We start from the raw sequence: 25,753 nt of genomic DNA, 5'->3' as shown, positions 1-25,753 counted from the left end.
ACAGCTGAGAAGCAGTCGGATGATCAGACGCAGTTAGAAGCATATCTCCAACAAACATCCATCACAGTTTCTGGATCTGCTTGCTGCTTCAACTTAGACCTTGTACACACAGACACACACACACACACACACACACACACACACACTGCACTTACTGTAGTTGTGTATGCAGTTTTTCCATGCATTGAGGAATTATCAAGTGTTTCCACTTTCAAAGCGTAATTTATCTGACCTCGTTCAGCTCTCTGGAGCTTCAAAAGGCTTTTCCCCCCACATTTGCAATGAGATTCTACCATGTAGCTTATGATTTTAAAAAAGCAATAGATAAATAGTGTTTTAACGTGTGTCCTTCACCACCGGCATGGCTCGTCAGACTTGAGATTTCATGCTTGCTGGTGAGCATAATATGTTTAGCACTGATGGAAATGATGGGCCAGACTGAAAATAAGACTCAAGTTGAAATAACAGAACATTTTCAGTTAACAACATGAACCAACACCCTGCTTTGCAAGAGACAGTTTTCTTTGTTTTGTAAAGTTAAAGATCAAATTCCAAACATTTCACCCCAGCCTTGTAAAGTCCAGAAGACTGTTATTACTGGTGCACCGATCGGTTTCTGAGTGCTGATGAGACGTCCAGGTGCAGAACCGTAATGAGCTGAAATCCAGCCGGAGGAGATCGATGCCGCTTTGAACGGGCCGGGTGATGGGTAGCACTTCTTCTGTGGTGTTCGGCAAATGTGGCTGTTGAATGTCTAGAAATGCTGGAGGTGCTTTGTAGAACGGCCGTTGAGATACGGCGCCCCCCCTGTCTCTCTATCTGTCTCTCTCTCCCCCTTCCTCCCCCCTCGCTGTAGCTGCTCCATCCTCCATGTTGGTTTTGGTTGATTTGCTGGCTGATATCTCTTGTCCCTCTCCCCTCCCTCCCCTCCCCTCTAGCCATCCATACTGCAGCCTGTCCAAGCCATATTCATTGGCCTTGTCCTGGCTCTGCTGTACTGGTGTTTCGGCCAGTTGTGGTAGAAAGGTACACAACGACATGACATCAGTCTGTCTCTCCGTCAGTCTCTGTTTTGCCTCCATCCATCCGTCGTCTGTGGAAGGAGAGTTGGTGGAGGTGGAAACGGCGTCCTGATCTGTGATGAATTCAGGGTCACGTAGCGATAAGAATCTGACATGAAAAGTACCTGGTAGGAGTGGTTATAGTCCACACAGTCTCACTTTGTATCATTTCTAAATCTAAACCATCTTCATTACCTTTTACCTACAGTGGGCCTATAAAAAAAATATATATATTTTATTTTTATGAACACCTCTTGACAGGAAATCCATATGGAATTACAATAGTTATAATTAGGGTGACGTATGTCAGGACAATATTCAAAAACAATAACAAAATAATAATCGCAAAATATGAAGTAATAAGGCAAATTAAAAATACCAAGTATCACAAGTTGTTGTATGATAACAAATTTATACTTGCTTACTTTCAGTTTGACTATTAAAAGTTTAATACCAAATTCTGATATTATTTAGCAGGAAGGTTAAGTTGGAGTGAAGAGTAGCTGTTGCTGAGATGAAAGCTAACTTAGGTTTCATCCCTTCAATATCATCAAGAGAGAAAAGAGCTTTTGGGTCATTTAAGGTTCCGTCGTTAAAATGTAGCATCATCCTTGTGTAGACTCTGATTGTTGAACCCTGAATTCTGATCAGTCGGATGCTCTCCTCACCTCCTACACCTCCCTTTCAGACTGAGCATCATCTTCATCATCTTCATCCTCACCATCACGGTGCTCTGTCTTTGTCTTCCTGTGTGAGCAGCTCTAACTGCACGGCCTCTGCTCTGCTGCAGCCAACACTAAACCCGTTCGGACTCGGTTTAAAGGGAAACCTCAGAGCCTGCAGACACCGTTAGTTTTTCATTGAGAATCTCCATGACTTGATGGTTTTAATTTCCTGCAGTCGTCAAAGGCTGTAATCAGTGCAAACTTCTCACCAGGAAGCTGAAATTCTCAGGCTGATGTTGGTCTGTATTTGTAAGCAGTGTTTCCATTGCATGGTACGGCTTTGCTTCACTTGAAGCGGCGGATTTATTCACTTCTAATCCCAGGTCGTTTGCTTTCCTGGTTTTCCACTACGGGTAGTTCCTCTCAGTGCAGACGGGATCCTCAGCTCATCTCTGTAGTGACCTCACCTTCAACGGGTCAATCGCTGACTTCTCTCTGACCATGGTTCACTGTGGGTTTTAGCAAATTTTACCAACACAGCAGGCAAGGGAACAATATCGGGGACTATTTTCAGTGGCGGATTTGTGTTTTGGTGCTGGAGAGAGTATTTAGCAGGAGGGTGTGTGGGTGGGATTGAGTCAGAATTAAGATGAGTGTGTGTTAATGGTGATAAAGGAACATGTCACCCAGCGCGGCACCAATTGGTGTGTTTTTAATGGTTTTTGGAATAATGCAGACAATAGTTGATGGCAGATCAGCTTATTGTCGGTTTTGCACAAGAAGAAAAATATAAAACATTATTACAGGATATTACTTTACCAAACGTTCTGCGCTGACTTTAGCCTTTTAGCGTGACGCTAACTGAGTCTTCATTCCTCTGAAACGTTGGTAAAGATGAAGGTTTCCCTTTAAAGAGTCGACGTCTCACCTTCACATCTGACACTCCAGCCTCATCCATCCATCCATCCATCCATCCATCCATCCATCCATTAACTGTCTCTTCACAGCTCCCGCTCGCTTTCAGGGTGTCGGTGCTCCTTTTTTGTGTTTTTATTTGATGCATCCTTTTCTCCATCTCTCAGGGTTTGCGATTTAATTCCTTAAATTCCTTCCATTTCTTGCATCCAGTTTGCTGCTTAATCTCAGGTTTCTTTGTTTTTGTCTTTTTACGTCTTCCTTGACCTGCTTCCAGGTTTGTTGTTGTTTTCAAGTCTTTGTTTGGATGCATTGCATTTTTAAACGGCTTTCATTCTTTCCATCATGTTTTTATGACGGCGTATTAGGGCCATTGTAGGTAAAATGAATAAATAAAGGAGCATGGGGGGAAATATTCTGAGAAAAAAACTCAGACTCAAACTTTTGCTGAATCCGATCGCAAAATATAATTTGATTAGATGATTCCACTGCAGGCATCGTACACGGCAAGGAAGGGGTTTTCCATGTAAATGTGTTTTTTTTTTCTTCTCGTAAATGTACAACTTTATTCTAGAAAAATCTGTCTTGTTTTTTTCTCTGAATATCGCCCCCCTCTCCTGACTGTTTTTTAATTCATTTGTTGTTGTTGTTTTTTTTTACCTATAATGGCCCAGATACGCCTTCATATGTTTGTGTCCTGTTTGCTCATTTGTTAATTTGGGAATGCCTGACCAGTGTTTCCAGTCTGGTTGCTGTGAAGGAAAACTGGTCTGTAACTTTTCTGTTTTTGTTTTTCCTAATCAGGTTATCTCCTCGGCATCCTTTACTTTGCTGCTTCCTCTTGTGTTTTGTTTTATTTACTATTTTCCTCTACCTCTCCTGAAGCCCCAAAAGATGATGTTTTTTTGAATTATTTCCTTTTAGCATTAAGTACTTAAGTCATTGTCTTAAGTGCATGAGTTGTGGGAACAAGATTATTTCCTATAAACTCACGTACTTGATGAACACGGTCAGTTTAAAATGGGGAGAACTCCATTAATAGTCTCTCTTTTTTCCCACAACTTGAAACACAGAAACACAGATGCTGTCCTCAGCAGAAACCATCTGTTATGTATTTCAACAGGCCAAGCAGATTTTAGACCTCGTTGATTACTTCATCCGTCATCATTTGCACGGTTGTGAGAGATGTGGAAGTTTTTTATGAAATGCCAAGAATATGCCGTCAACAGATCAGTCACATTAGTTGGAGCTTGAACTCACGACGACTTCTCAGAAAACAGAACTTCTTCCAAAAGCACCAAATCACACGTCAACTTATGAGCTCATGCAAAAAACAAAACAAAGGATTTCAAAATGTATAATTTAGGTTGCGAGTCTTCTTCAGGGTATCAGATGGATGAGGTGTCATTCCCAAACTCATAATACACATGTACATGTAAACATGAGTTTATGATCTCAATCTAGTTTCAAGTCTTCTTCAATCCAGCATGATGTTGATTTAGTAGATTATTGACCATTTAGATTCAAGCAGACCAGAAAGCAGGGGATGCTTTGGTAGGAAGTAAACACGGATGCAAGCTTTTGCCTAGCAATACAATTCTGTGGAAACGGTCTGGAAACTTATGTCCAAACTCATGTCCAATCCTCCCAAGAAAACCAGTGCCGTCTGTAGCATTTTTAATTAATTAATTGATCATTTAAAAAGTGTTGGGGTATATTTCCTTCATTTTCACTTCGTATATCAATCACAACTTTGCTTTGTCGTCAGTTTTAGGACTACAGGTCCAAACTTCAACCACATTTGCTCATTTTAATGACAATCTTGTAGTTTTGTGTTTTCAGAAAACATATCTTGCATGCTAAAAAAAAATAATAAAAAAACATCTTTTGGACTTTTGTGGCTTCAAATACACTTTTTTATTTCATCTTCTTCTTCGTTTTCTGCAGTCCTCTGTCTCTCTCTCTCCTCTTCATTGTCTTCTCTCTGCTCTCAGTGTTTCATCAGTTTAACTCGATGTGCTTCGTCTCTCCGACAGAGCGGCTGGAGCCCCTGGATGCCGGTCATCGCAGTGATGGTCGCCGTGACGGCAGCCGTCCTCTACCCGAACCTCTCCAAGAGCAGCTCCACCTAGGAGACGCACACACACACACACACACACATACACACACCGCGCTGTGAGGAGAGCATCACTGCTTTACTTGTATAAAGTCTAATTGTACATAATTGTAGAGGGAATATAAAGGTTGTGGTTTCTACAGAGGATTCAGAAGCTTCTTGGTTTATTTTGTTTTCGTGTTTTTGTTTTTGCGGCGGAGAGGTTTGTTTTTATTCTCGGCTCTCTCTCAGCTGTGGTGGGGGCTCTTTTGGGTTTTTTTTGTTTTGTTTCCCGTCTCTCTGCTGATTTCCGGGTTTAACGAAGCGTTCTCCAGCAGGGCTGAGCTTCCACACAAAACACCTGCCGGAGGTGACGTTCACACACGCCTCCCCGACGTCAGCGAACGCAACACTTTCCAGCAGCCTCGCTCCGGAGCATCGTCCATGTTCTTCTGCACGCGTTTTCATGCATTTCATTGGCTGTTTGGAGTTTTGTCAGCAGGCGGTGTTGGCCTGTGTGCACGCTCGTCTCCATATTCAGCTTTAATTTTACTGGTTAACAACAATGATCATCCATCCCACCATACGATGTGATGCCGGTGATATTAGATGTGCTGTTTGGTGTCAGTCTACTCTATATCTTAACATTTGGCTCTTTTTTATTCTCAATTCCCATATATTTTTTCTTCTTGTCAGAATAGGAAATTGAGTTTATTGCTAATTTCATTCGTAATATTGCAGTTGATATTTTGCTTCCACGGTGCATATTCTCAAACAAATGTGTGTTAGCCAAATTAACACAAACTAAACAATCTGTGCTTCTTTTTCGAGTGTATAAAGTAAAAACTCCTGCGTAGTAAATCTGTAAACTGTGACGAGTTTCTGCTCGTCTGCTGGAAAGTGTTCACGCTGAGGTGCTTTTTCGGGAAGTCCCGCTAACACCGCGTTTTTCTCCGTTTCGTTTATTTTTTATCTGTTGGGGAAGTTTTGAGGGTTCGGGGGGTTTAAACTTGAAGCCAAATTATTAAAATTAAAATCAGATTTATTTTCTGTGTTTTTCTTCTGTTTATTTTGTTTAGTTTTCGGGGGCGCAGAAAAAGAGGCTCAAAGTGCCTCTAATGTTACTAACTAACCACACGCACAAACACACTTGGTGTATTTGACGGCCGGAGGTCTGTCGGAGAGAAGCTGAACGTCGGTCGCTTACTGGCTTTGTCCTGTTCTCTCAGCTCCTCCACAGCTGGGCCAACTGTCGATGAAGCCCGTCACATGGCGGTTAAAAACTCAGGAAATAGCTAGTAAGTGGACCTTGATTTGAGAACATTTAAAAAAAAAAAAAAATCTAATTAGCTCTTTGCTTTGCGTCTGTTCTCCTCGACCACATGATTTTTAGCTTTAGCTCTTCTCAGAGACGGAGTACTAAACATTAATGTTCAGCTTTATAAACGTTTGACATCTCCTTTCCGGAAAGAGAGAAACCGTGAGGGCCCAATAGATTTCATAACCACCTTAAAAAATGTTTGTTGTATTTCCTCTGTTTGGAGATGACAAGTCTTTCCAGTGAAAGGTGCTAATGTTGCACCTTTAACTTTGCGCCCTTCACGTTGGTAACCGTCTCCAGGTCCCACCTGTCGTACAGAAGGTGACATTAGGCTGCACTTTTGAGTATCTTTAATTTAATTAACATAGTCTTCAGTGTTTAATGAACAAAACCCAGTTTACATCCATGTTTGCCAGCTTGCAAACACCACAGTGTTAATTTAAAGGGACAGTTCACCACTAAATCGGGACAGTTCACCACTAAATCAGACCGTTCCTCCTCCCCGTGGTGCTGTTTATCAAACTTGATTGTTTCGGTGTCGGTTATTATTTTTCAGCTGTAGTCAACAAGGTCTTTGGATTATCTGGAGAAACCAGGTCCTGATGTGACCTACAGTTCCCCTTAACATGGCGAGAAGGCCGACATCCCTACAAACTAGGCAACTCACACAAAAACCATCTAGACTCATAAATACCACTTACAGGTTAAAATGTGTTTTTTTGTGACAGTCCACCAAGCGTGACTCTTGAGTTTCTGTGTTTTACCTTTTCTCCCTGTAAATCATAAAAGCATCAAAGTTAAAGACGTAGTTATGATTGACCATCTCATACTTTGAATAAGTGATTTATTCAAATTGGCGCTTCATTATTGTCAAAAAGTAAAACACATACATTTCTCTCAGCATGGCCTTTTCCTCCAGCGCCATCCTCAGGACCAACTTTACGCTTTTACAAAGTTGTCTCCTGTTGTTTTTCCCGCTAAAACGATCAGCTTCTCTCAACAAACCGACTCTCCAGGCCTCCACTGAAATGTTTTAGCCGACATTAAATTATTCGGAGGGGTGTTTGTGTACAGGGGAGTGTGCGTTGGTTCACGCGTTGTCATCGTTCGTGTTCTCCGTCTCGTTTCCGTGTTTAAAAGAGAAAAAAAAAAAATCACCTAAAAGACAACGAACAAATATTCCTGATGTTTTAAAGAGAAAAACACTACAGTACAGAGAGAGAATTGTAAAATAAAATGTTATTGAATGATGTGCTACTAGACTTATTTTGTTAAAATTGTGTAGGAGAATGAGAGGGAGCTATGTAGAGGATATGATGGTGATGATGTATTGAATATGCAGAGCGATGTTTGGATTAAAGTTGTAGCAAGCTGACCCACCAAACCGGCTTCAGTCGCATTCATTCACTCACAAACTTCACACTCATTAATAGTAATAAACACTTCATTAAATCTGGTCTGACCAGATTCATCCTGTAAATTCTCACGGTAACTTGGTTTTTCAAAGGCAGGTAGACGTTTTATTTATATTTATTCTCTGGGAATATTTCTTTATCAGTCTGTATGTATGTATTATGTTTAAGTGAATATTTGAATCGCATTCAGTGGGGAAGGAATTAAAGTAAAAAAGTAAAAGTACTTGGTCTGCAGTAAAATACCCTGTTTTACAGATATATTTTTATTATTCCACTATTAGATGCTGAGATGGGAACAACAAGCCTGAAATAGAAAGATACTGGTTTAATCTTTAACGGAGGGCTGTAAGACATGAACCGATTGCATCATTAAAAGCAACACAGGCGTGTGTGTGTGTGTTTACGTTGTTTACACTGACGTGTTCACGCGACTAACATGCATCAGTCATCCATGTTATCTTTACAAACCAGAGGTTGAAACATGTAGAAGGAATTAAGAGGACTCACTCGCTCTCTGATAGAGAAAAAGGAAAGTGTCATAAAACACAATGTGTCAGTGATGATGGTTGAAGATGAAAAGCCTAAACGATTGTACTTCAAAACAAACGTAACCAGGAGAATTTAACGATGGACGGTCACAGCTGAAACTAGAATAAGCAGAAATATTTGGGATGAGGAAAATGAAAACGATCGTGGTAAATGTGGCGAGAAGAACACTTTGAAAAAGTTATAATTTTGGACTCCAAACAAACAGACATTCAACCTATTTGTAATCATTTGAATGTAATATCTAATAGTTTTCTGACTCATTTTGTCTCAAGTAGATAAAATGTTGAGTTTTTAAGTCAATATTTTTGAATGTAGTGCCTCATGAATGATTCAAATGTTTTTGTTCTTAATGTCTCACCTTTTTTAACAGATTTGCAAACTTGCTCTTATTTGTTTATTTATTTATGAATGTGAAAAAACGTTTTTGGAATCGAATTGAATCGTTTTGAGCAGAAGTCAAACATTTAAGTCGTAGTCTTGGAAGCGTACAGTATTTACTCTTCTCCTCCTGTGTTGAGATGTTCAGATGCCTCTTTGTTTTGAAATGTTTCTGTGACCTTCCGTCTTTCTATCGAGGAGACAGTTTAGTCGTGTTTCAAGGAGATGTTTTAATCTCATATTTACACGCTTTAATGTTCAAATGTCTTCATATTGTCTGAATAAACCTGCGTTTGTTGTCGCTGCTGCATTGCATTGTGGGATATTTATGCTGTTGATTTCATACTAGCCTACTGAGCAACATGACGTCTTCACAGTATTTCTACAGCTCTTACACACAGACCTGCTGTGTAATGAAGCTGAGGTCAAGCCGGTCGTTCTAATTCAATTTAGTTAAATTAGACACATCACAAATCACAATCTGTACCAGATACAACATCCTCTGATTCTGATTAAGAAGGTTCCCGACTGCAGGACTTCTTCTGCTTCTTGTTGGACAAGGTAGCTCTCCGATTCGTTCCTTTACCCAAATAACCAATCGGCCATCGTCGTTGGTTGAAACTGACTTCACTGAACACCTGAGAAGGTTTAACGTCACCTGAAATCTGTTAAAAATGCAAAGATGTGAAGGAGGAAGTGACACAGACGGCTGAAGGCAACGCTGACGCACCGGTAAACATTAAACTGTGATTCATGGAAACAAGGTTTTAACAGAAAACACCGATGTTTAAAATGTACCGACGTCTCTGCTTCTTCCTGCAGCCGGCAGGTAATTTATAACAGGAGTGTTGTATGACTCCTCTGTTTGAACACAGAAGGGTGTGTGTGTGTGTGTGTGAGAGAGAGAGACTTGTTATGGAGGGTTGGGTTGTTCTGTCTGAACTGCAGATTAAAGACTACAAACAAATTCCATCTCACTTGTTTGCTGTCTGAAAATATGAAGCTGATCGGATCAAAGTTTGTTGCAGAGGTTTCAAAAGTACAGACGTTCACTACTCAAGTAGAGGTACAGATACTTGTGTTTACACAGACTGATGAGAGTAGAAGTTCTGATTCAACCTCTTTACTCAAGTAAAAGTGAAAAAGTACAGGCTCTGAAATGTACTCAAAGTAAAAAGTATCTCTATGAAGGACATTTCAACTGGCTGTGTTTTTACAAGTCTAAGTGAATCTCCATTGTGTCATTGTTAATAATAAAAAAATCAATAATTCCCCTCAAACACATTAAAACTAAAGTAACAAGCCTGTTTTGAAAATGTGATAGTACAGATATTTATTTTTAGCATGTAGGGAGTACTTAAGTAAAAATGTGTCTGAAAAATAAACATGAAGATGATGCTTGAGTACAGTAACAAAATAGTTCAAAGTGATACTAAAGTGACACTATGTACTTTACACTTTGAGTACAGTTTTGTCCTTCAAAGTGATTAATTTAAACGTTTTGAGTTTTATCCTTCAAAGTGATACTTTATACTTGGAGAATATTTCAGAGCCTATACTTTTTTTTTTTACTTTTACAATTTACTTTCTAGTTGAATCAGTACTTCTACTTTCAGAGTCTTTTTGAACACACGTATCCGTACTTCTCCTTGAGCGTAGGGTTGGCTGTACATTTAACACCTGTGATTAAATCCAGAAGGGGGCAGTAATGCAACGGTGAGGCTCCAAGCTGCCCGTGAAACCTCAAAGAAGTAGAGGAAGAAATCCGAGCTTTCAAAGCAGCACCTGAACGCATCAGCAGCCAGTCGGTCTCCGTGCGGTTTTTGAGAAAAGCTCCAAAGTCACTTCAGGCTGCTCCGAGGAAACACGCTGCCCGGCCCGACCTTTCTGCCACACTTCTACCCCCGCGTCCAGCAGCAAGAAGCGGCTACAGAGCCCCAGGGAAGATGCCCGTGACCGAGAAGGACCTGGCGGATGACGCTCCGTGGAAGAGGATTCAGCAGAACACCTTCACCCGCTGGATCAACGAGCACCTGAAATGCGTCAACAAGCGGATCGGGGACCTGCAGCTGGACCTGGGCGACGGTCTGAGGCTCATCGCCCTGCTGGAGGTCCTCAGCCACAAGCAGATGTACAAGAAGTACCACCAGAGGCCCAACTTCAGGCAGATGAAGCTGGAGAACGTGTCGGTGGCTCTGGAGTTCCTGGACAAGGAGAACATCAAGCTGGTCTCCATCGGTGAGTAAGTCCATTCATTGGTCTGGGGGCTCATCCGAGGCTCCAGAAACCACCAACTGTTGACCCCCCAAAGCCAGTTGACCATGTAGTGGAGAGTCCACATGAGTCTGGGATGCTTGCGTCACTAATATCACTAGTCCCGGTGAAGTTTGCACCCTGTTTGCCAAGTTTATACTCTGCTTTTGTCGTGGGAAAGCACGGACTTCCATTAACAATACAGCGTTTTAAAGCCTAAATGCATTTTAAACAAACATACATATAGAATATAGTATTAAAAATCACATTTCTAGAATCGGTTGGATGCGCTTTTTAATTCGGCTTGTAAAAATCTTTAAAAGTACGTTTTTGTAAGTGGCCTACCTGGCTGTGTTTAACTCGGTGACAATTGAGAGGAAATGAAACCGCTTTACAACTTGATTTTCTAATTGAATTCAGCCCGTTGAGTGTGATATGTAGTCTCGAAGTAAAGGGGGGGCTTCCTAGGACGCGTTCCAAATCCTTAGCTTGTGTTTTATAATCTTGGCCGACTGGCTGTGCACTTTTTTTTTGTGTGCGGAGAGCAAAGTTCAATCTGCACCTTTGTCCTTTCGTTTGTGTGGAAATTTGGCAGATTTCCTAGATTCCTTCTCACAATGTGAACCAGAATCAATCCAATCCACTTGTAGAAGAAACTCCATTCCTTATATCCCACTTAATGACATTTACCTCCATTTTTAGTCGGTTTGTGTCACCGTTCGTTCCCGTACATGCGGCGATCGCCAAACTGCGTTTAAGAAAACCTCCGTTTAATGTCGCCTTTTCTTTTTCTTTACGTTAAAATACTGTGAATTATTTTTTGTTTTGCTATTTATAGAATTGAAAGAGAGAAATGTTCCAATCGGCATACACGAACTTCACAATTAACCCAGTGGTTTTATCAAAAAGGTGGACAAAAAACTGTTGTCCGTGAAGCTCCTCCTGCATCTCTGTGTGTGAGCCTTAATGTGAAAGAACCGGAACCGAACCGCGTCTGAAATGAGTTTAATTGACCTGTGGTCGCGCAGTCATTATAGGGATGAAAAGCATCACGTTGTCATCGGCAGCATTAAATTGACAGATTTCTAAATGGAGTTTGGCGTGTTGTGGGAGGAGGAGAGTCTGGCGTGACAACATCGGAGAGAGTTGGAGAGAGAGAGAGAGGGCACACCTTGTGTTAATGGGAGGTATTTTTCTTTTTACAAGATGCTTTTTGTTGAGTCCCAAACAATTAAAAACCACATCAGGATTTTAAATTCTTGTTTGAATGCAGAATACTGAGATGGTGGACTTAATATTTAAATACTAATATCCAGCAGAGCTGTCAAAAGTAGAGACATCCTGTACTCAGGTAGAAGTACACATTCTTGCTCACACAGGTAACGTTAGTCAGTTAGTGTGTGTGTGGTTCGGGGCCCCTTGGCGAGGCCCCTGGCTTTTGTCTGTAATACACACTGAGAAGGGCTGATGGATTTCAACACACTTCATGATGTGTTTTTGTTTTTTCCTTCATGGAGGAGTTCCCTCAACTCTGTGCTGCTTTCAGTGTCTGCTGGGAGATTTTCATGACGTAACGTTGATTTAAATGGAGGATGATCTTAAATGAGATGATCAGAAATCAATACATCCGTAGACCTGATTGAGTTGAATGTTTTTTTGATTTTCTTTTGTCTTCTTTCACAAAAAACGTAGACTTTAACCCAAATTAATTTCATGGTGATTTAAATGTAAAAAAAACAGGAGATGCTGAAGTGAAACCGTCTCTGAACGTTCTTTGGTCGTGTTTGGAGCCACCGTTGCTCGGCAACTGGAGCAATCGAAATGACTCAGATTTGATCATGCTGAGGTTGCAAAAAGTGTGTGTGTGTCTGTGTGGTAAGAAAAGGGCGTTGGCCGTCGGCTTGTGCAGACAGGTGTGTTGCGTCATGACTGAAGTGGAAGATAGATTTCAGTCCGTTCGTGTTGCTGAACTCGTCAAATCAGAACATTCAGATAATCCATCGCTAGTTGTGATGAGAATCGGAGCGAGGCGGGAGCTCAGTCAATATTAAAGTCTTGATTCCTCAGCGGCTGCAAACACAAAACATTGAGTTTTATATTTGTTGTAGTAACTTTATTTATGAAGCACCTTTTATTCTAAAAGCCAACTGTGTGCTGCAGCACTGAGAAGAATCATCATCCGGTTGTATTCGTGACACCTGATGAATTGAAGTCACATTTTCTTTATTTTTTGGGCTCGACCAACTCCTGAGGGAACTGTCCGTCTCTTAAGCGGCTTAATAAATAAAGTTTCTGACTGAGTCTGTCGGGGAGTGTACACAGATTTATTATATAATGCATCGCTTTTATTTTGAATTATATTTATTTATATATTGACATCTTCACTGTACAGCTTATCAGTACATGCCACAATCATGCCTTTTCTGTTATATTATTTATTTATTTCAATTAAGTGTTTTATTTATATTTTGAAGTATTTTTTTTTTTTTTTTTTTCGGGACATGCCACAATTATGCATAGAAACATAACTTCACAAAATAATTTTAAGTGGGAACATTTTTTTTTGATCCCATGTCTTATCCAGCCTATGTAAACGCTTCCTATCGCCTCCATCTCCGTGTGTTCCAGAGGAACCAGGTCAGAACGCTGAGAACCGGCTCGACGGGATCTGTAGCTCTCAGTCGTGACCTTAATCAGCCTGCTTGAGTGCACACATGTTAAGCTGCGGTGCCTTCAGGCTGTGCTTTTGCAGAGTAACATTAGCCGTGTGTTTTAACCGCAAATAAACATATCGGTTACATTTAAATTTCAGCAGTGATTCATTAGAAGCCTTGTCTCCTTTGTGTTGCTCTCTGTGATCACCTCTGATTGGCTGTGATCTTCCCGGGATGTTATGGCCACCTTGGGAGCATAAACTGTATACAGGAAGTGGACGCAGTCGTGGTGACATCACCCGTTGGTTTGTGGACGACGGTTTTGAAGCCTCGAGTTCAAGACTTTGGTTGTCGCATCTTGGAATTCTTGCAACCATTGAAAGGAAGTGACCATATTTGGACTGTGGAGGAGCGACGGGTGGATCTGATGAACACCAGTGGAAGAGTGGCGACCTTACTGGATCTGGATCCCCACCGGTCAAACGAATATTGGCCGATGGTGGCTGCTCCTGTAACCGGATCAAAATGCGGCAATAAACTTCAGCAAAGGCAACTGAAAATAAGAACAAAAGACATTTTCAACACTTAACATTAAAAATGGATGGATGTATTGAAAAAACAATACTGACATCCCTACTGTAAACTATAAGCTTTTTAAGGCAACACTGATTTGCCATGGCACTCGCTGGTCACCAAATCACGTCAATACGGCATCGTAGCAAATCGTACCTGAGCCTACTTTATATTCGACGGTAGCAGAGATTTCCAGTAAGCAGAGTGCCAAACCACCGTGAAGTTCATGAATAGTTTTCATATCCTTTTTGGAAATCGGAGGCACGAGGACTCTAATGTGCTATTCCATGCAAAAGGTCCATCAGTCATCGCTGGCAGGAGTGTTTGAGTTGGCCGTGTTCTCACACAGGAAAACCTCACTGCTCCTTTTTTTTTTTTACCCACTTCTCTCTCTTTTCTCTTGTCTGTTTCTGCTCCTCCAGTAGAAAGTAGAAAATAAAAAACAAAACCACCAGAGATGCTGTCATATTCTTTGGCACCGGCTTTCACCCTCATCTTTGGTGGTTTTTAGCCGCCACATGTTGCTACTGAGGCTCGACCGTGTCGGCCGGTGGAAGAATTAGAAGCGGGCGTCAAAGTCCAGATTCTCCGTTTCAGCAGCTCCTCGTTTTTACCGCCGCTGTAGAGTTGATCCGTGTTTACGACGATTGTAATTGCAACCAGATCAATAATCGCAGCCAGATCATGGCACAGAGAAAAAAAAGAACAAAAAAAACCCTCTAAACTTGAATATGAGGTCTGCATAACTTTTTTTTCCCAATTTGTTTTGGATGTTTTGATCCTGCAGCGTGGAGGATGGTTTTGGAAGAATGAAGGGAGCGTGACTTGTGGTGTTGGAACAAAAGACACATTGAACGCTATGAACCAAGGTCACTTTAGGTTACCTTGAATATGAAAACATTTATTAATGTATTCAAAGTAATCAATAGGGATGCAGGGAAACATCAATACGCTTCAGTATGTTTTGCGATATGTTATCGATTCTCAAAATCACTAGTTTTTTAATTAATAGTCTACATGCAAACATTTGTGACAGCGGCTGAGTTGACCATGATGCTGCTCACATATCTCAATATATTGAACAGTAACACCAGATTCTTGCCAATACACACATGGAACATAGATATTGCAGTTAACCTTTTTGATCTGATAATTCATCTGGTTTCATGTAAATCCACAGACTTGAAGGCCTCTGCACATAATAAAATATCTTCCCAATTCCTAGTGACTTACTCAGGCAGCTTTAGTCTCCTGTAACGTGTAAAATACGGCTAATTAATCGTGTGCAGCGAGTCAAAAACCCTCATTCAGGTGGGACTAAACCTGTGCTCGGTGTGAGGGGCTTTAAAAAAACACACGAGGCGACCACATCCGTGGGCCGAGCCACTGACGGCAGCTCAGCCGAGGGGCTCTGATTGGTCGATTGGCTCACCTGCAAATCGCAAAGCCCCATACCTGGACAACAAAGTTTGTCCCAAAACCTGCAGTTCAGCTGGTTCTGATGTCGACCTCCAAGATGTTTTTCTACATAACGTTTTGTGCTGTTTTTATCATCTTTCCTCCCACATTAGCAGGCTGTGAGAGTCACCACACACACACACACACACACATACAGCCTCTGTGTAGCTGCAGAAAGGTAACATGAGTGTGGCTGGGATATAGACTTTCACCTCTCTGCAGAAAGCTTCTTTGTTGCGCTAAATGTTGCGGCTTTCTGCTCATTTTTCACTGTGAAGCTTAAAGGAACTGGGCTGGTAAGCTTAGCCTAGTTTAGCAAATGACTGGAAATGGATGGATAAATCAGTGTGCAAATTTGTTGCCATTTAGTTTTGTGTTAAATAAAAATTAGGTATTGCGATAATATAAAAATACCCCTGTCAGCACCTCTAAAGCTCACTAATCAACATTTTTTTTTATTAAGATTGGCGTTTTGTGAGAATTAAACAATGTTTTAAAAAGTCAATTAGCCATTTTACAGCTTAACTGAGTCACTCGTGACGATATTCACGATTTATCCTGATAACAAAAATTCACCACGATCAACTTGTAAGTGGGGGATTTTTTTGTCTCGGCCTCAACTGGCGACGCGGGGCCGGGGTCCTGCCAAGAAAAGCGTCATGATTCATAAAAGTGCATTTTTGAGACATCTGATTCCGTCTGAATATAATTGAGGCTAATGGAAACGTGTTCAGGAACATGGAACGTACCAAACGTTCTCACACAGAGATCTCTTTGTTCCGTGCAGCCGTCCTGTTGTCTCACAGCGGACGCTCACGTCTCCACAAAGCTGGATTGTTGTCATCCTGATGCTGCTGGTCTCCTTTGTGTTCTGGTACTGAACTGTATTTGATGTGGGGAGTTTAATCACACACACACACACACACACACACACACACACACACACACACACACACACACACACACACACACACACACACACACACACACACCTCTGTTGTCTGGTTGGAGAAGCAGCAGACATGACAACATTTGGTTGATGATCTGGCGATGACGGAGAAACATGGAGAGAAAACCCGAAGTGTGTGTGTGTGTGTCTGTGTGTGTGTCTGTGTGTGTGTCTGTGTGCGTGTGTCTGTGTGTGTGTGTGTGTGTGTGTGCGTGTGTGTGTGTGGTTTGATAATCACCGTGGTCGACCTCCTGCAGTCTGGCTCGGCTACAAACATCCCAAACTCCTCACTCACTCTTCAGTTTCCTCCTCTCCTCTCTTTTTCTTCTCTTTTTCTTATTTGTGCTCTACTGCTATTTGAACCAACAGAATACGTCCGAATCATCTCTGGTTAGTTTTCTTGCTCATTTATCAGATGGTGGTTCAGATTGGATTTGTCGTATCTTTACTGTCATTTGAGATAATTAAAACATTGTTTGGTGTCCATACACCGATTATCATGACATTATGATCGCTGAAGGAGTGGTGGAGTGAATTACAATAATTGGTTGTCATGGCGTCAGTGGGTGGGATACATTAGGTAGAAAATTAACATTTTATCCTTCAAGTTGATGTGTTGGAAGCAGAAAAAAGGATTTGAGCGACTTTGTCAAGGGGCAATTTGTGATGACGACCGGGTCCAAGCATCTCTAAAACGGCAATCTCTCGTGGGATGTTCCCGGTCTGCAGCGGTCAGGACCTACCAAACATAGTCTTAAAAAGGTGAACCGGAGAAAGGGTCATGGGCATCCGAGGCTCATTGATGCACGTGTGGAGCGAAGGCGTGCCCTTGTTATCCGATCCAATAGATGAGCTACTGGAGCTGAAATTGCTGAAAAGATTCATGCTGGTTCCGATTGAAAGGTGTCGGAACACGCAGCTCGTTGCAGTTTGTTGCGTAGACCAGTCAGGGTGCCAATCCTGACCCCTGATCCCCGCCAAGAGCACCTTTTAATGGGCACGTTGGCATCAGAACTGGACCCGCGGAGCATTGGAAGAAGGTAGCCCTGTCTGATGAATCACGTTTTCTTTCATATCGCGTGGACGGTCCGGACTGTGTGGTTCGCTTACCTGGGGAACACATGGCACCAAGATGCATGATGAGAAGAATGCAATCCAATCGAGCATCTGTGGGATGTGCTGTAGAAACAAGTCTGATCCATGGAGGCCCAACCTGGCAACTAACGGGGCTTAAAGGATCTGCTACTGACGGCTTGGTGTCCGATACCACAGCAGACCTTCAGACCTCCCTTTTCCTTAAAAAATGGTTCTGATGACATTATAGCCTGGGAACCAGCAGGGTGAGGTCATGCAAGGCTAAACGCTGCGGTGTGTTTGTCAGTGTGTGTCCTGTTTATGCATGCAGATGTAATGCCAGATGTATGTGGTAATGATGGGGCAACACTGAACTGGTTACTCTCTTGTGGGGCTCATTTTTTATTCCTATCAAACTTCTTTTAGCTCCGATGTCTTCCGAGTGTCAACCGGTTCATGATTTGTGCATTATTTGTTGTGGTTGCTGGTCATGCTCCATTGTGCACCAGAATATCTTGTGGTCTCCAGACATGTTTCATCAGCTCTGATTTTTGATCCTCCTCTGTTTCTAATCTTTGAACCGGTTTCCGTTGGGAATGCTTTAACCGCTGCCGCCCGTCTCACTCGTGGTGTCCCACAAAGCTCAATTCTAGGGCCACCATTGTTTTAGATATAGATGCTGTGGCAAACGCCCACCATGTCAGACCTGTCAAAACATGCATGTGCACATTACAAACAAAACCACTACCCACGTAAATCTTTGCGCTACTTGTGGTCAAGGCTCCTCCCGGTTCTATTTTCTGAGCATTTTCGGATTGCCTGTACTGTAGGGCTGCATGACTTAGTCAAAGATGATCGCGTTGTGAAATAGAAAGTGACACAATAATCTTTTTTTTGATGTCAATTATCTTGTTTTCATAATCGCTGGAAGCCAAAATTGTAATTGAAATTTAAATGTGATTAATTGCACAGCCCAGACTACACTGTAATGTCATTATGGGCGCTCTCACATAGGCGTCAGTCCTCCGTACTGTACATTTACTTGGCATGAGACAAATTTGATATATTGGAATATATAAATAAAACTTAATTGACTTCAACTCCACAGTGTACCCTTTTTAAAATAAAACATAAATGTAGGATGATGTATTTGCTGCCGTCATGCTTTTATTTTGTCCTGTTTGGACTACAGCGGTTTCATTCGGAGCCTCGGCTTGAGTCTAAAATAACATCGCAAAAGCAATTTTAAATCCAGAATTGATTACAAAAATAAGAGTTGAGGGCTCGAGTTGGTTTGGACTCGAACCACATCTGTGAACCCCTGAGGTCTCCTGGCTGACCCCCACCCCCAGATGCTGGTTCAAGGACTCTGCAGATCCACGTCTTTAACAAACACCGGGCAGGTCATCTACTCAATCACTCCTTTCATTCCTTGTGAACGAGGGAAAGATGTGAGGTTTCGTTTGATCATTTCCCTCTTCGTCTCCGCGGCCTTTGAGTCAAACATATGACCAGATTAAAGGGAGTGAGAGACGGAATGACACATACTCTGAATCTCACACGTCCCTCATTGGCCTAATTAAAGGCATTGAAAGCCTCTTTGCCTCGCTGTCTGTAATCTGGGCATTTTGGAGGGATCGCCCCATCTGAGCCGCCGCTGTGACTCATGTGACTCTTATTAAGCACCGCAATTATTACAGCAGTGCATCATGCGGTGATGTCATCGGTGGGTGCTACAGCTTTGGGAGTGCCGAGATGATGCGATGGGGGAAGACTGCTGACTTCCCCCGGTTCCAAGCGCTTCCAATGTCAGACCTTGAAAGTTGGGTTTTAAGCGATCAATCATTTGACAAGTGGAGGCCTTAAACCAAATCACCCAAATCATTAGAAACATACGTTATTTTGGGATGGCGACGGCGGTCGGTAGCTGCCATGAATTTCACTACATTTCGGTCTTTAATTTGCTTTTTTTAATGCTTTTCATCCACTGAAAGTGGAGTCGACCACCCCAGGGGCAGGATAGGGTGGAGGGGAGCTGAGCTAACCCAGGACGTTCAAACGTCTGGTTGCAGGAAAAGATGGATGAAATAAGTAGCTTAACCCAGCAACATGAGGGCTAGCTGTTTCTGACTTGTTTCCCGTCGAGGGGTGGGACAACATATAATATTATTGCGGCTTAATGAATTTCCATTATTGGCGTAATCATGAATATTGTCACCTGAGTGACTTGAAAAAGCTGTCAAGTTCCCAATCATGGTAGAGAAGTTAAAAAATAGAGCTAATTTAAACAAAATATTTGCACAATAATTTATTTATTTTTATATTATTTAAGATGAACTTTTATTGAAGATTTTCTTTGATATCTACTAAAAAAAAAATTGTCAATCTGGTGGCAACTTCCGGTTCTGAAAAGTGCCTTAAACTGTCATTCTCTCTTCTGGTCATCAGGAGGCGACTTCTCTGGTGGTAAAAATAAGTCTGATTGCATGGAAGTCAACGGGAAGATTACCCTACCTCTCTCTTAATTTATTATCTCATTAAACATTGTAAACATGAGTTTATGTTCTCAATCTCTAGTTTCAAATCTTCTTCAATCCAGCATGATGTTCATTTGAAATCATTGTCCTTTTTAGAGTCAAACACACCAGCAAGCAGGGGATGCTAACAATGCAGTTAGCTACTAAGATGACTTTAGTTCTTAGCTGTGAAGTTGACCTTGAATTATGAAGCTAACTAATGTTTAAGGAGTACAAATGGAGTTAAAGTTGTTAAAGTTAATGTGAAGTGTGTGTGTGTGTGTGTGAGAATTGGGGGTGGGTGGGGTTATGATCTCAACATTGAGGAATTTGTGTGTGTGTGTACGTACTACAGGTCAAACGGAGTGCGCGCGCGCACACACATCCTGTTTGCCACTGCAGGTACCTCCTGTCCTTTTCTTTTAAAGGGCATTTCCGGCCCAAAAATCACTTTTGCCACCAGACTTTTACGTTGCTTTTCCCTCAGTGGGTTCCTAATTACGATTTAACGATCCTCTGTTGTTGTGTAATTGCCATTTAGCCGATCACAAAACTCATGTATTGTATTGTTATCGCGGTAGTCAGCAGGGAAAAAATGGGAGCAAATGTAACGAGAAATCAAGTTTTTTATTTCCCCTGAAGTTCCATCCATCCATCCATTTTCTACCGCTTATCCTGTATTTAGGGTCACGAGGCTGGAGCCGATTCCCCTGAAGTTGTGTATTAAAAATTCTAAATGTTATTCTTTTACTTTGCTGATCTAGAGTGCCTATTTGCATTAAAACGCAATTCAAATCTACATTCATCCGAGGAAGATTTTGGGTGTTGCTTACAATGATGAACCAGATTATTGTTTGAAGTGCCTGCTCAGCAGACACCGTTAGAGACTATCTTGAGAACATGGAGCAGCTTAATCAGGGTTAATTATGTTGCATCGTAACTGCTGGGTTATTTGATGTCTTAATTGATTTACTGAGTAAAGTTTTAGAGCAATTTGATGAGTCATGACTCATCAAAAACGGTCCATCCTCACTGTGGCTGCCAGTTTGGGACTGTGTATTTTCTTGGGGTTGACATAAGTGTGACGACGTGCCTCAGGCGTCGACTGTTCTGTTCCGCAGTAAATTGTTGGGTAGGAAGCCGAACATGTGTGTTTGAGACGCCGATGTCGTCATCTCGTGAAGGAACAGCTGTTGTGGGACAGTGGTTGTGCCTCCGAGGCAGATTTATTCCCCACACAGTGAGCTACAGTTACCTGTCTGAACATCACTTATTCAGGTGGTTTGAGAAGGACAAATGCATATATAATAGACCAAAATAAAGTTATCGTTAGAAAAGCAGTAGACCAAAACCTGAGAAATTAGTGTTTCCCCTGCTTTGAGCCATCTGTTGCTAAATAAGAGTTAAAATTGTAAGATGAAAACATGGATGACTCACAAGGTAGCCCCGCCCCTTTTCTGGTCTGTTGGACTCTAAATGGACCATATTGTACTAAATGAACATCATGCTTGATTGAAGAAGACTTGAAACTAGAGATTAAGACCATAAACTCATGTTCCCAATTTTTACTAAATAAATCAAGAGAGAAGTAGGCTCATTTTCTCATAGACTTCTATACAATCGGAGAGCTCCATTTTGGTCCCTGCTGATGGCCAGCAGAGAGACTGCATGTTTAAGGCACTTCAACTTTGGCTTCACTTTTCAGACCTGGAAGTTTGCGCCTGCTTTAAAGTTGCCGTTAGCCTTTGATTGGCAGGGCAACGTCATCTTCTCAACATGGTGAAGCTACTCATAAAGCCAGTCATTGTGTTGTGTTGCCGGTTACAATCAAGTTATGTAAACCTGCCACCGTAGGAACAGTGTTTGCATAACTTTCTCAGCGGGCCACAATTGAACCGTGTGTCATAGGTGGACTCCAGCACTTGAGGTTCTCCAGTCATCACTGAATCAGAAATAGTCTTAACAAATTGTAGCGGTCTGTGGTCTCCCAGAGGTCTCCGATAGAAACTCACATTAGTACAGAGACCAGACCAGACTATGTGTAGAAACAAGAGTCGGTCTTCAGGTTTAGCTTTTGGGTGGCCCACATAACTGTATGTCACTCTTGTAATGAATTGAGTTCAGGAGTCCACTCTGGGCCTCGTCCCGTTCCCTTGCTGTGCCAGGTCAAGGTCTTCAACCAGTCTGCAACTTGTCTTGTAGGTCAGCCGTTGGTGTGAGTAAATGAACGTCTGGACTTAAATGTCCGGCAGCCGGTTTTTAGTCTGACTGGTTTTGGGATCCCAGAGCTACGGTAGGTATTTCTGTAGTTTCTGCTCTTGACTCATGCTGTAGCTTCCTGTACCAGAGAGAGGGTGTGCCACACTGATAAGAGAGGCATTTAGTTCCAACCCGATTCACCTTTACACACACACACACACACACTCTCACTCACTTTATCGCTCTCCTTCACTTTCCGCTTCTCCTTGTACGGATTCTTTGTCTCTCCCTATGCAAACCTAAACCCTCCCCCACATCTCCATTAGTGTCCTTGTTGCCTCGGTGTTGTTGCATCTCCATGGCAACGGGGTCAACAAATCGGCAGGTAGCCGCGGTGGCAGCGGGCTCTAACACCGTTTGTCTGACGCAGATCCGGGCTGAATTAAACAGAGACCTTTTTTTTGTGTGTGTATGTGTTTTTTTTGTGAATGGATTTGCGGACAGATAAATCTGTGAATGAAAGAGGAGCTGACTGCAGTGTTTACTATAGCTGAGAGGGCAGAAGAGTCATGGCCGTCCTCGTCTGTGAGCCGTTGGTTGGTCATCACTGAGCTGTCTCTGCCTGGTGCTTGAAGCAGTTATATATATAAAAAAAAAAAATACATTGACAATGTCTTCTTTACTTTGTGTTTACTATAAATTTTCATGAACAGAAAACACACGGTTGCTAAAGAAGAAAACAAAGATAACTCCCAGACCGGCCCAAGCTAGCAATCTGTCAATCACAAGGTAGCCCGGCAAACTAGAGATGACATCGTAAACATGAGTTTGTGTCAATGTTTATTGAGGTGATAAATCAAGAAAGAATAAGGGTCATTTTCTCAAAGACTTCCATACAATCAGAGAGGAGTCGCCCCCTGATGGCCAACAGAGAAAATGCAAGTGTAAGGCACTAAGCGTTGGCTTCACTCTTCACAACCGGAGGTCGCCGCCTTATTAATCTCCACTCACATATGTAGTGAAATGCTGGCACTATAGAGCCTTAAGCATTAAAATAATCCTGAAGATACTCGGGACAGTTCTACTTCTGTCGGTGTTATTTCCTTTTTATAAGTCGGGGGTTTTTGTCCAGTCTCTGAAAACCGCCGCTCCAGGTGCCGCATTCATAAGACAACCTCACTTTTACTTGTTCAGTCTGGGCAGGGTGGAGTACTTTAGGACACTCCCACTAGCTGGGTTGTGTTTTAACAAGGCCAGTCATTTCCCTCAAGGTGTGTGAATTTGCTACTGTTGAGTATTTATGGTTGTGTTCTTTGGACCAAACTCAAAACATCACCTCAGTGTTGTTCACTTGGAGTGTGTGGAAGCATTTGTTGCATCTCATTTAGGATTCAAGCAGCAGGAATCAAAATAGCAGATTATTAGAGCTGTAAAAACCCCCTTGTGACGCACAAAGTTAACCAGAGAACTCAGATCTGTGGATGCCACAAATACTTTGGAGTGTTTTGGTTGTTTTTGCTCGTCTCCTATCAGTGTTTTGACTCCCTCTCTGCTTCCCTCTTCTCTCCCCCTCTCTCCCCTTTGTCTTACTCTTCGTCCTTTATGCGAACAATAGGCTACCATGGCGATAGCCTCGTTACTCACAAAACTGTGTTGGCAAGGGCACTCTCTCTCTCACACACACACACACACACACACTGGACTATTTTTAATTAAAATAACTGTAAATGCAGTCTATAGTATACATGTATTTAATTAATTTATTTTATTTTATTTATATAAGCAAAAAAGTAAGGTAAAAAAGTTAAAACATTTCACCAAACCTCGAATTTTGCTCAATGGCACTAAAGCAGCGTTTTCCAACCCAGGGATCCCCAACCTGAGTCATCACAAACCATTAACCAGATCAAAAAGCAGATTTAAAACACAATGACTTGACTTTTATCTTTTCTTTTTTTTAAGGGAGAGCCCGACTGAAGACCCCTCCCATTTTTTAGTCATTCTATTTTTCGGTGTTTCACCTTGACCATGAGGTTGGAAACATTCCTGAAATGTTTGCTTTCCCCCTTCTCTTCATTATAACACTCGACGTCTGACCTCATCATAACTCAAAGAATTATGCAACTGTGGCAACGGGTAAAAATAGCTTCATATTAAATGAAACTATTTGAAGGCCACAAGATGGAAATTTAGTAAAGCCCGAGAGAAGTTGGGACATTGGTTTGGTTGAATGAACTGTGTCGGTGACCGTTTACACAACAACTTTTTCAACATAATACGCAAAAGTATTTTTATTTGTATTTTATTTTTGTTCTGGTCGTTCGTTTACAAGGTAACATCGTTGGGGAGGGCTGCAAACAAAAATGTTTGAAACCAGGGTCCAAAGTGAAATCTTTTAAATAGGCAACTCCAGCATCGCCGTGTAAACAAGTAAAACGTCCCCATGGAAACGGTCACGTCACGGCTGATCTGTAGGCATGTGCATCGTTAAAAACTGTTGTCTAAATGCGTTTTTAGTGAGACCGTTATGGTAAACATAGCCTGAGGTAAAAAATGTTTGTAAATATATAAAAAAAAGTGCTTATTCAGAAATAAGAAAAGTACAGTTTTAATCACTTTCTGGTGCGTCAGCTAAACAACACTTGATCACTGTAACCCTTTATACGTTCTTCACCTGGTTTCAATAAAGAAAGTGTCACATTTTTGGTGATTCTGATCAGAGTTATGCCGAGCGAGGGAGTTCAGCCGAGGGTGGAGGTGTGTAGTGTGTGTGGTGTGTGTGGTGTGTGTGGTGTGTGTGGTGTGTGTGTGCGCGGCTGACTTGTGCTGCTCAATGACAGGATGTTTGCTGGAGAGGCAGCTGGTGGTGACACACTCCCACATTCACACAGGTCCGGCAGGTCAACCTGGGAGGGAGAGAAAGAAAACAGACGAGTGGAGAAACTGAAAGAGTTAAATGACGAAGAAAAAGACAGAAATTCAACAAGATAAATGAGTGTTGAGTCTGGAAAAACAGAGATTAGGAATGTTGAAAGCAGGATGTTGTAACCTGTGTGTGTGTGTGTATGTATGTATGTGTGTGTGTGTGTACTCAGTCATTAACAGTGTTGTGTCACCCGTGGGTGAGGCAGCTCTCTCCCAAAGCTCCACCTAAACCTGAGTTGCTGAAACATGTTTGGACCACAGCTGGTGAGCTGACAGGGAAGCAGAACTACACACACACACACACACACACACACACACACACACACACACACACACTGATGAACACTCTAAGCAGTTGCACAATCAAGCAGAGACTATTTGGTAACTATGAAGGTGTGTGTTTGTTCACTGATAAATGCTGTAACTGCAGTTCTAATGAAACGGACGATGACCAATGGTTTTCCTGTAAGACACAGCTGTAGATCTCCGGAGGGATGCAGGTCCTCGCTCGCTCATCGCGGGTTTTTTGTCGCTACGCATCACCACCTCCTCCATCTGGCAATAAAATCTATGTTGAACATTTTAATGTTGAGGAAAGTTTTGATATGAAGTATATTAAGACAATCCATCATGTAGTTATAGTGCTATGATATATAAACGTACTATTAGGTTAGGATGACTAACATGTAAATGTATCTATGTCATAACCTCTGATTTAAATGTGTCATTGACATATTTGATTCTGCCCCTCGT

General features: G+C 41.9%; 2 protein-coding genes across 21 annotated transcripts in view; both read left to right on the top strand.

Annotated features, from left to right (window-relative positions):
• slmapa (sarcolemma associated protein a) overlaps window positions 1–8,700 on the top strand; it is a 52,395-nt gene extending 43,695 nt beyond the window's left edge. For 17 of the 19 annotated variants that reach the window (XM_084026131.1, XM_084026135.1, XM_084026134.1 and 14 more), the window contains one exon: window positions 4,678–8,700. In XM_084026131.1, the coding sequence (XP_083882257.1) occupies window positions 4,678–4,773 (96 nt within the window). In that variant the 3' untranslated portion in view covers window positions 4,774–8,700. Of the gene's footprint in view, window positions 1–938; window positions 1,027–4,677 lie in introns of all 19 variants that reach the window. The other 2 variants (XM_084026143.1, XM_084026137.1) reach the window with 1 other exon arrangement.
• Window positions 8,701–10,210: 1,510 nt separating this feature from the next.
• Window positions 10,211–25,753, top strand: part of flnba (filamin B a) — a 50,533-nt gene continuing 34,990 nt past the window's right edge. The window contains exon 1 of one of the 2 annotated variants that reach the window (XM_084026099.1): window positions 10,211–10,637. In XM_084026099.1, coding sequence (XP_083882225.1) covers window positions 10,346–10,637 — 292 coding nt within the window. In that variant the 5' untranslated portion in view covers window positions 10,211–10,345. The remainder of the gene's footprint in view (window positions 10,638–25,753) is intronic. The other variant, XM_084026098.1, reaches the window with a different exon arrangement.

Source organism: Eutrigla gurnardus (assembly GCF_963514095.1).
Source record: "Eutrigla gurnardus genome assembly, chromosome: 2".
NCBI classification, from domain to species: domain Eukaryota; kingdom Metazoa; phylum Chordata; class Actinopteri; order Perciformes; family Triglidae; genus Eutrigla; species Eutrigla gurnardus.
Note: the sequence above shows the minus strand (reverse complement) of the source record. Positions and strands in the feature narration are given on the sequence as shown.